This window comes from Falco naumanni, chromosome 17, assembly GCF_017639655.2.
Source record: "Falco naumanni isolate bFalNau1 chromosome 17, bFalNau1.pat, whole genome shotgun sequence".
Taxonomy (NCBI): domain Eukaryota; kingdom Metazoa; phylum Chordata; class Aves; order Falconiformes; family Falconidae; genus Falco; species Falco naumanni.
The window spans coordinates 720615-730788 of NC_054070.1; the positions used below are offsets into that span (position 1 = coordinate 720615).

General features: G+C 51.7%; 1 protein-coding gene across 1 annotated transcript; it reads right to left on the reverse strand.

Moving 5' to 3' along the window:
* Positions 1-1066: 1066 nt before the first annotated feature.
* Positions 1067-9179, reverse strand: RBM15 (RNA binding motif protein 15). Its single transcript, XM_040616487.1, is given in 2 exon segments — positions 1067-8365; positions 8367-9179. Coding segments are annotated over 2 exon segments (2880 nt in total). The 5' UTR covers positions 9063-9179; the 3' UTR covers positions 1067-6181.
* Between the last annotated feature and the right edge of the window lie 995 nt (positions 9180-10174).

The following is a 10174-nucleotide window of genomic DNA, read 5'->3' on the forward strand; positions in this document are numbered from 1 at the left end:
CATGTCACATTAATTCTAACAGACCGGCAAGAATAACACGAGAGGTTTCTGAAGCCAACGATGCAGCAGTGTTAGCTTCCTCTTGATGTCTGCGGTTGTCAAATGCGCCCCGAAGTCTCCTGCAGCAAACATGGAGTTGTGCTCCTGCGCTGGAACAGCCTTTCCACAGCTCAGGAGCCCCCAGTACAGGAGAACGCAGCAACTACAGCACACAACATTTTCAGGCCGCCTCCATTTTTTTCCTCTCACCATCTGTACTACACCGTGCGGCGACTGCAAGCAAACATGCAGCCGTACCTGGGACGCGATCAGGGTGCATGCACATCCGAGGCGTGTGGAACCATTTGCTTCAAAACCGGTCAAAATAAGGCACTGAGACACCAACGCAAAGGTTTTAAATTACCGACTCTATCGCTCTCGGGAACTCTTCATCCATTCAGCACTAAACCCATAACTGCTGAAAAGCCCCTGGAGATGGAGGAGCGCCTCACGTATGTCAGCAATGGCTTTATTAACAGCATTTAAACACTTTTAAGGACTCATTTCTCTTTTTTCTTTTGGCAATTTGGTTGCAAAGGTTTACGTGCAAGATTCAACGCAATCTCAAACTTTTTTTCTTCGAAATTAAAAAAAAAAAAAATAATCAAAACTAAAGCCAAACATGTTGGGTGAACAAAATAAATCAGAAACTTAAAATTCAGGAACTCCAGCTCTTCAAACCAGCGAAGCCCCAGACTTGTACACCGTTCTGAGATGCAGGGTGGTGCTTCCCTGCTTCTTGCATGCCAGCATCAGCACCGCTTCCCCGTCAAGGTGAGGAGTAAAGCAGCAAGTGACCCCCTTTTTCACTGCAAACAAAGGGGGTGCCACAGCAAGACAATCAACTAGATTTCTTCAGATTTGGTACACCAGGATGGTCAACGCGAAAGTGTCGGTTCTCCCTGCTTCTTGCTCAAGACCCACAACTATCAGATCAAACATTGAGCAGCAGCAGCAAGTAACCCCTCCGCTGCAAACAAAGGGGTCAAAACGTTTGTCGTCAATTCACTTCCAGGCAGAAAAACCATTTTCCTCAAAAGAAACAATTTATTTAGAATGAAACAAAATCAGCTCAACTGTGAGCGCATGTTTGAGTGACAGCTACTTTTAAGCTGTGTGAGCCATAAAAAGGGTATTCCTTTACTTTTCCAGCAATCTTGTGTACACAGCACAAAGCAAAGAGGTCATTTTTTTTTTCCACTTAAAACACGGGCATTGGCATCACAATAGCAGATACACAACTTTTTTTTTTTTTTTTTAAAGCTGCCATTTTAGTAAAATGCACAAATACTAAACAGATAAGCTTTCTTCCATCGAGAGGCCCATGTAAATTCCACATAAGCCACAGCTTCTCTTCCCAAAGGTCCATTAGAGCTTGGTATCCTATACGGTTGTCTTCTGCAGTCCACCAGCTTTGCTTGCAGGAGGAAAGAAAATGTTATTTCAATACAAATGTATACAACAGGGTTTTGTTTGTTTTTGTTTTTCCCCCTCCCTACATTATACAGATGAACATAAAGAGCTACAAGGCCTTTCTGAATATTCTACTTGGACTTCAAAAAGCACCAATACCACCCACGGGCACGAAACCTTGAAATGAAGTCACCTTCTATGTATAGATGCATAACAAGTAGTGCAGGGCTTCTTTTTGGACCAAGGTTAAACTAGACTTACAGTACTGCTGATTATTCAACTTTCAGTAACAGTTAACGGGACGCACGAAAATAACCATGAGAAAAACCAACCAAATTATTGATAATTGGGTTGACTTTCCTCAAAGACCATTTCCTGAAGGCAACTGATCAACAAAAATGTGAAATGTAGTGTTAACACGTTTCTCTTTTGTTCTCATTTTGCTGCGCAATTCTAACAGCGGACAACTCCAATACTAAAGGAAAGGTCAAATCAAAGACACACCTAATATAATTTAAAGTTGTTACTATTCAAGTAGTATTTCTCATCCATCGTTTTCACACAATTAAAACTGTATGAAGTTGAATATTCAATTAAGCATTCTCTGAACCATATGGTCTGCTTTAAGCCCGATACAAAAGTCACCTCATCATTTCGTTTATAAAATCATTGGAATATCTGTCCTTCGGTGCTATCTGCAGAAAGTAATAAAGGGGCAGACGAAGGGGAAAGAACCCCAAAAGCTCAATCACACGGCAATTATTTCTTCCACTCTTGTTTCTGTTCAACAAGCATACAGCAGACTCCCCAGGAGTACTGCCCTCAACACTGTTTTTCTTAAAAGCCAGGAACTACGATTTTCCAAGCCATTTTTCCCTGAGTCCTCAGAGTTTTTGAACCTGTCTTCACAATTTTGATTCACTCCTCCTCCCCATTAATACTTAAGGCCTTTCACCTCAGTTACCATCAACCAGATGGTTCCCCCAGCCAATGCAAGAAATCTAAAACTCTTCTCCGCTCTCCACAGGGGGGCTGAGCAAGTTGTTACCAAAACATTTCAATCCTTTAACATCCTTGTTAAAAAAACAAACAGACAAAAAAAAACCAAAAAAAAAAACCAACCAAACAAACTACCACCAAAGAACAAAAACCAAAGAGAGAGGGGAAGATTTGTCTGCCTGGCACAGAAGCCCTTCTCTCTCGACAATGCTTACAAGGATGCGTCGGTATTTGTAACCAAGGAGCCTGAAACCTCTGGATTTGAGGGTAACCTCAGTGCTCACGCTGCAGCCCCAGCGTACAGCAGGCTGTACGCTAGATGGGAGCAAACAAAGCCACTGGCCGGCAGCCAAGGAAGTTGCATAAAGTTTCCAATTAAAAAAAAAAAAATACAACCAAAAAACAAAAACCCAAAACCAACAACAAAACACAACCAACAATCAAACCCAACAAAATACTAAAAATCTTAAAACAAAAGTATGAGTCATTTGAGGTTCTTTCCCCAAAGCATAAAGCACAACTATGAAATGATTCAGGAAAAGGACATCCTTTTTCCATGCTAATTCAATAAACTAATGAAATATAGGAACATCAACTGCACACAACGTTTAGAAGAAATACTGAGCTCTCGCTAGAGCAACGTAATGCCAAACACGACGAGAGAGCTAAAGTCTGCTACATCTGTTTTGCTCTATACAGAAGTGGTATTACACACGGACTTCTACTCGTGTTCAGCCCTGGCCAAGACAACTTTGAGTGGACAGTTACTCCAATGGTGCACACTTCAGAACCTAGAAGAAAAGCACAGCCGACCAAGCTGTACCAGCCTTGATGGCAGCACGTGAACTTAAGTGCCAGCAAAAAACCCCCAACGTTGCCAGTCAACTATGTTTTGACATTAAGAACCCTCAAAGGGTGTTAAAAATCCTTGCTTACAAAACAGAGCAGCAACCACAAATAAACCAGATTTAAAGAAGCAGGTACTCCATTAAATAAGGAACCAGAAAACCTGGAGTCAAATTCAGCCTCGCCTGTTCCTTATTACCCTCCAGCGCAGCACAACTTTGACTCATAAAAGCCCGTGGCAGGTATAACCACCGCTATTTTACAAGGGAAAAAAAAATATGGAAGTGCACCTAGGATGCTCTTTCCAAAAGGGTTCCCACACTGAGTTTGCTTTGACAAGCTATGTTGACCCCAAGTTTTATGGGTTTTATAAACAGGTGCCTACTGCGTATCAGCGTAACAAACACCGTTCTCAGCACATGTAAGTGTTGAACACAAACAACATTAGTGCTTCTCTTCTTTTTTTTTTTTTTTTTTCCTAATTTTTGGGCAGATTTGAATTCCCTGCAGTTCAAGTTTCTTTCCTTTAAAACTCTGCGCTTGCAAGTGACTCAAGTCAGATGCAAGGAGAAAACTCTCCCTAAATGCAAGCAGCACTTCAAGGGAGTTAGCAGCAGTGCTGGTTACTTGCTGACACGCAACAGACACCTGCTAGAATTAAAACAGACATTCTTTGCAATAAGTGATAAATACGCTGTATCTTTTAAAACACAGTTATTTGCGTTATCGGTGTCATTTCAAAATATTCTCATTGTTAATAGGAAGATGAACAGCTGAATTCTGCCATCTATTACATTCACGCTGAAGGACAACCCAGAAATCCTGGATTTTACCCTCAAACATTTAAAAGCATTAAATGAGGCTTCGATGTTTCTATTCAGAAAGAAAAGTAGCTATAAAAACAAAACCATCCGTTTTCAAGATTATGTGGCCACATTCAAGTTCTCAGATCATCGCGATGCTTGGGATATTACATCTACTCATTCCGGTCAGATAAAGGAAATCAAAGCCCACGCAAACCAAAACACTCTCTGACGAGTGGTTCTGTAAAGCGGGTATTAGAGGTTCATATTTTTGACAGCGACTCTCAAGCAACTACAGTCACGCTTCAGAACTGTTGTGCCCGTAAAATACATTCAAGATATTTCCTCCTTCACCTGCTACTCGCAACTGATTCCGCATTTTGAACTCAATTTTTGCGGCTGAAGTTGAAACAGAAATCAACTTGTCCCTGCACCAGTTGCCCAAGGAACGTATCAGAGGACTGACCGAGCAAAGCAGCATCGCGTTTACGTTGCCCAAGCCTCTGAAAATGTGGCTAAGTGCAAGATTACATTCTGGGTTTAAGTGCAAGATTACAATTTTGGGGCCTGTAAGTAGAAAACAGTCAGATTTACGCTTCAGTTCAGAAGCTAGCTGCAACATCCTTTCGGTTGTTAAGCCAAACAACAGGGATCTTAATCCCTTCTCACCTCCTAAATGCCTGCATTAGCAAGGTGGCCAAGACAGCGGGTAAAAAAAGTGCCCAAGGAGTGGGCAAAAAACCATTAAGAGAAAATGAACCAAGTTTTTTGGAAAAAAAAAAAAAAAAGCGCAAACTGTTTTCTCTTAGAATTACAGGAACAAGAGCTCAAACCTCAGCATCCCAGACTACTTTTAAGACTTATCCAAGATGCCAAAACCCACTTTACTCCAAATGCCTATAAAATGATAAACCTCATGTAATGCCCACTGTACTGTACCTGAAAAGTCCCTAGCAGACAGCAGTTTCTTGCTATTAACAAAGAGGTAAAATGTTAATGAGAACTTTTATGTAATTAAATTATCACAGAATTAAAACCATCTCTGGAGAGAAGCACACTTGCTCAGAGTTTGCACTGTGGAACCAGACCCCACTGTACCTGCAACTCTTTGAAAAAAAGGCAGTAAAAACAAAAAACCACAATATAACTAAAGTTATTCTTAAAGCACCTCCTTGTTTCTTGCATACCAGAGTAAGCACAAGACATTCACGGTTTGTAACAAAGTCCTCAGCTATTTACCCAACATTGTCACTGCTACAAACCCAAAGTGCATATATGGGATACAACAGAACTCAGAGAAATAGGAGAAATACACCTGTTAAAAAAGCATACCTTCAGTGCATGCATTTTGAGGGGCTGGATGAAATTATCAAACACCCAATAAAGGAATTCAATGTTCTGCAGTGTACCCGAGAGCAGGTGCTGGTCACCTGAAAGACATCAACCTTGAGCCGTGCAACTCAAAGGGAAACCGTTCAGGCTCCCGAGGAAAGGGATCACGCGTGCCAAAGGGCCGCTGGCCTGAGGCCATCACAGAATTTCAAGGACTCGAAAAAATGAGTTGACACCAGTCCGCTAGTACGTCTGTGGTTTTCCATTTCAACTGAGTGCTTTAAATCTGGTCTTTTAGGTTTGAAACTCTATCGAGGATGAGCTATTGAACTCGCTTTAAAATACATGAAATGAAAAAAGGACACGAATCAAAATTAAGAAGACGGGAGTTTGTTCTTTCCACAACGCACACCCCCCTCCCAGTTTTTTTTCCTCTTTTTTTTCTTTTTTTTTTTTTTTGGTGTTTTTTTTTTCTGTAAATCAAAGCAGGCCTAGCCTCCCTGCTGTCCCCACTGACGGGGGATTTTCAAAATATCCTATTCACGCTAATGACTAACCAACCTTCCTGGGTCCTAACTTTATAGAAAAATGTAGTAACAGAAAAACGGGCAGGGAAAGTCACCTACAAACAAAGATCTAATTTAAAATAACGACAGGGCTGGCTAAGGCTGTATCCCATAGCACCTGGCACACGCTGGAGGGGCTGTGTGGAGGAGTAGGCAGGGTTGGGTACAGAGAACACGAGGGCCTTAGGACGCCCCACGGACAATGATCATGACCAGATAGTCGTCCTCCGATTTGGCCAGTGCCTTGGCCGTGGAGTCCAGGAACTGCTGGGAGAAATCGCAGGGTGGAAAGGCGTGCAGGACCCCGCTGTTCTCCTTGTCTTTGTTACCCCCCACAGGGAGGCTGATCACCCCAGCAGCCTGCTTTTGCTTTAGATAGGACACCAGATTCCTGAGTGGCCTCTGGGTGGAGGTGGTGGCGGCCTCGCTAGCTCCGGCTGCGGAGCGGTTGTCTGATGCGCCAGGCACAGCCAAAAGGATGGCGTATCCGTTGGGACCCGCCACTTTGATGCGACGATTGACCTCGTCCAGCTTGGGCTGGTCCAGACGAAGACGTTGGGTGATCTTGAGCTGAGCTACTTTCCCACCAGTCGCTCCCTCCACGAGGAGACTGCTGGCAACACCGAGGTCCCCCTGAAGCAGATGCATGTTGGACGGGAAGTTGCTGTTCTTCAGCAGAAGCATCCCCTGCCAAGCCAAGCACAGCTTGGGGGCTCCCCCGGCCTGCGACGCTCCATCCTGCTGCTGTTTCTGAGGAGGAGGTTTGAGGCGGGAGCCTCCGCCACCTCCTTCCGTAGCACGCTCGTCCTTTTTGGCTGGACTTTTGCACTCCTGTGCGGCAGCAGCCACAGAAGCACGATGCTTCCGCTCCCGTTCAGCGGAGTTCTTGCGGTCACGCTTTTCGTTCTGCCCCCGCTCCAGGCTGCCCCTGCGTGATTCCCGGATGGGCGAAGGCCGCTCCAACAAGAGCAAGCGGGAGGACGAGCGCTCAGGGTCACTACTGTAACGCTCCCTCCCTCCGAGGAGCTCGGGGCTGCGGTCCGGTGGAGAGGTCGTGGCTAAACAGTGGCGCTTACGGGAGGAAGAAGAGCGCTCGCTGTCTGGAGAGCGGTCCAAGTGCCGGCCTCCATCCTCCGCCAGTCTCCGTTTCCTAGGCTGATCCCTGCTACTACTGCCCAACTCCCTCTCCCCTCGGTCCCGCTCCAAGGACCAACCATCCCGGCGGCGCTCTAGGCTTTCCAGTGGGTCATAGGCAACTGCCCGATTACTCCTATCCCGTACAGGGGGTGGGGGGGGCACCCACTCTGTGTCAGGATAAAGGTCTCTGTCGCGGTCTCTATAGAGTAACGGTGGCGTCCTGTCCCGGGCCCCCCGAAGAGGATCAGGTGGGGCTCCCCGGTGAGCCCCAAAAGCAGCCGCCTCCGCCACGAGCTCGTAATGAGCAGGGGGCGGCAAGGGTAGAGGCTGCAGGTAGGGCTGCTGGTACCGATGCTCAGTGTCAGCAAAGTCTACGCGGAGCCGGCGATCTGGCCCGCCCAAGGGAAAACCACGCATGTGGGTGCACGCTGCCTGCGCCGCATCCAAGCTCTCATACTGGATATAAGCCCACGAATCCCCTTTGCGGTAATCGATCGTGCGGATGGTGCCAAACCGATCAAACTCCCTGGCCAGGGCAGCAAGGGGCACCCAGGGCCCAAGGCCACCCACCCAGAGCCTGGTAGTCGGAGTGGCTTTCCCATACCCAATCTTGATGGGGTTGCGCAGCAGCACCTTCCCTGACATGGCCAACTTGGCCCGGTGTGCCATGTCCAGATTCTCAAATTTAAGAAAACCATAGGTGCTGGTCTGCCCGCGCCCCGGCCTTTTGATGTCCACCTCAGTGATGACCCCAAAACGGTCAAAAGCTCGCCGTAAATCTGACTCGCTGACCGTGATGTCCAGGTTGCCCAGGAACAACGTGCGGTTGGCCCTCTGGTCATCCTCGGGGCTGATCTCCTCCTCGCCAGCGGCTCCGGCACCCCCTCCTCCTCCACGAAAGCCCCCAGCAGCCGCCACGCCAGCCACCCGCTCCAGCCCGTAGGCTGGCCGCACTCGCGCTTCGTAGAAACCCCCGTAGTCCCTCTCCCTCTCCAGCTCCCTGGGCAGAGGGGGCGGAGGCGGCAAGCGGCCCAGGGCGAGCTGCTGCAGCCGGTAGTCTCGATAACCCAGGGCCCCGCCGCTGCCAGCGGGTGACAGCGCCCGCTGCGTCGCCCCGGCCGGGGGGTGCCGCACGGCCGCCGCCGCCGCTGCCGCCACCCCGACAGCCGCTGTGCCGTAGGGAGACTCCTTGTCCAGCAGCGCCGGGGAACGGCTGCTGCGACGCCGGCTGCTCCCCCCCGCCGCCCCCGACGTAGACGGCCTCGATCTTCAGCGGGCGGTCGTAGAGCACGAGGCGGCCGCGGGCGTGCTTGGCGGCGCGGGCGTCCTCGGGCCGGCGGAAGTTGACGAAGGCCACGCGCTCATCGGCAGCGCCGGTGCCGGGCGGGAGGCGGCTGATTTTGACGCTCACGTCGCCGAAGCGCTTGAACTCGTGGAAAAGCCCGTCCTCCACCGCCTCGTCGCTCAGCGCCGAGCCCAGCTCGCTGATCTTCAGCGTCTTGTACTCCCCGCCGCCGCCCGCCTCCGAGGAGGAGGAGGAGGAGGACGGGGCCGCCGCCGCCGCCCGGGACTCACCCCCACCGCCGCGGCTGCTGCTGCTCCGCGACGCCTCCGCCGTTTTGCCGCCGCCGTAGCCGTGCCGGCTGCCCCCGCCGCCCGCCGCCGCCGCCCCGGCCTCGTACTCGCGGCTGCCGGCGCGGGCGGCCTTGTCGGGGTGCGGGCCGCGCCGGCTGCTCCCGCTGTTGCTCTCGTTGGAGGCCGCCGCCGCCGCCGCTTTCCCGCCGCTGCCGTTGGAGCCGCCGGAGCCGCTCGGCTTCTTGCTGCTCCGCTCGCCCCGCGCCGACGAGGAGGAGGACGCCGAGTCCTCGCCGCCCCCGCCGCCCCGCGAACGCTTGGCTTTGGCCGGCGAGCGCTCCTTGCCCTTCATGGCGGCGGGCAGCGGGGCCCCCGTCCCGCCCCCGGCCCTGCTCCCGCCGGCGGCCTCACCGACTGACTGACCGCCGCGCTCACGCACCCGCCGCCATCTTGGAAGCCGCGGCGGCAGCGAGCCCCGCCCCCCCGGCGCCCATTGGCCGTCCGGCTGCAGCCCGCCGCCCTCGTTGGCCGCCGAACGCGTCACCCCCACCCCCTCTCCCCCGCCGAGCGGAAGGCCCGCCCCCTCCCCCTCGCCGCCCTCTTCGATTGGCTCGGTCAGCTGTCCTTCCGCCGGCCGGCCTCGCGCGCCCGCGAGGAGGGGGCGGGAAGAGTTCCCCCCCCCATTCCGCCCAGTCCCGCTCGCTCATTGGGCGATTAGAAAGGGCGCGGCCTTCTTATTGGTCACTGTTCCCTGTCAATCGTAGTGGTTCAACCACGGGCGGCCTTCCCCTGTTCATTGGCCATTGGGCCGACCTCACCCCCTCCCTCTGATTGGCTTTCTTACCTGCCACTTATAATGGTCCCGCTGCGGCCCCGCCCCGCCCTTCCCCATTGGCCCGCTCGTTGAGACGCGGGTTCCCGTCGTCCCTCTCAAATTCTCGCGAGCTGCTCTTTCTCCTCTCCCTTTCCTCATTGGTCACTGCTAACCTGCTCTGCGCTGCTCTGATTGGCTGAGCTCTACGCCGCTCCCGAAGAAGCGCGGGCTGCTGCCCAAGCTCCGCTCTTCGTTTATCATTGGGCGAGAAAAATCTCCCCAGGCATCTGACTGGGTGCCGTCCGAGCGCTTGCGGATAGGCTAAAGCGGAGATCAGTCACGCTGACTCTGACTCTGATTGGTCTCGGGGGAAAGAGGGCGGTTCCCCGGCAGCGTCGGCCGTGCCGTCGCGGCTGCGGGCCCAGATCGCGCTGGGCTGCGGCGCAGGGCGGAGCCAGCGGGTGTCGTGAGCTCCTCCCGTCTCCTCAGCCCGCAGCGACGCGCCAGCGGCCGGGGAATAAAAGTTGTCGGGGTGGGCTGGGGCTCAGCTTCACCGGAGGGAAGGGCCGCGGGGGAAGGGACAGAGCGTTCAAGCGGCTCGCAACACTTGGGCCTCCAAGGCGGTGCCTGTTGTGCCCCCGCCTGCTTCC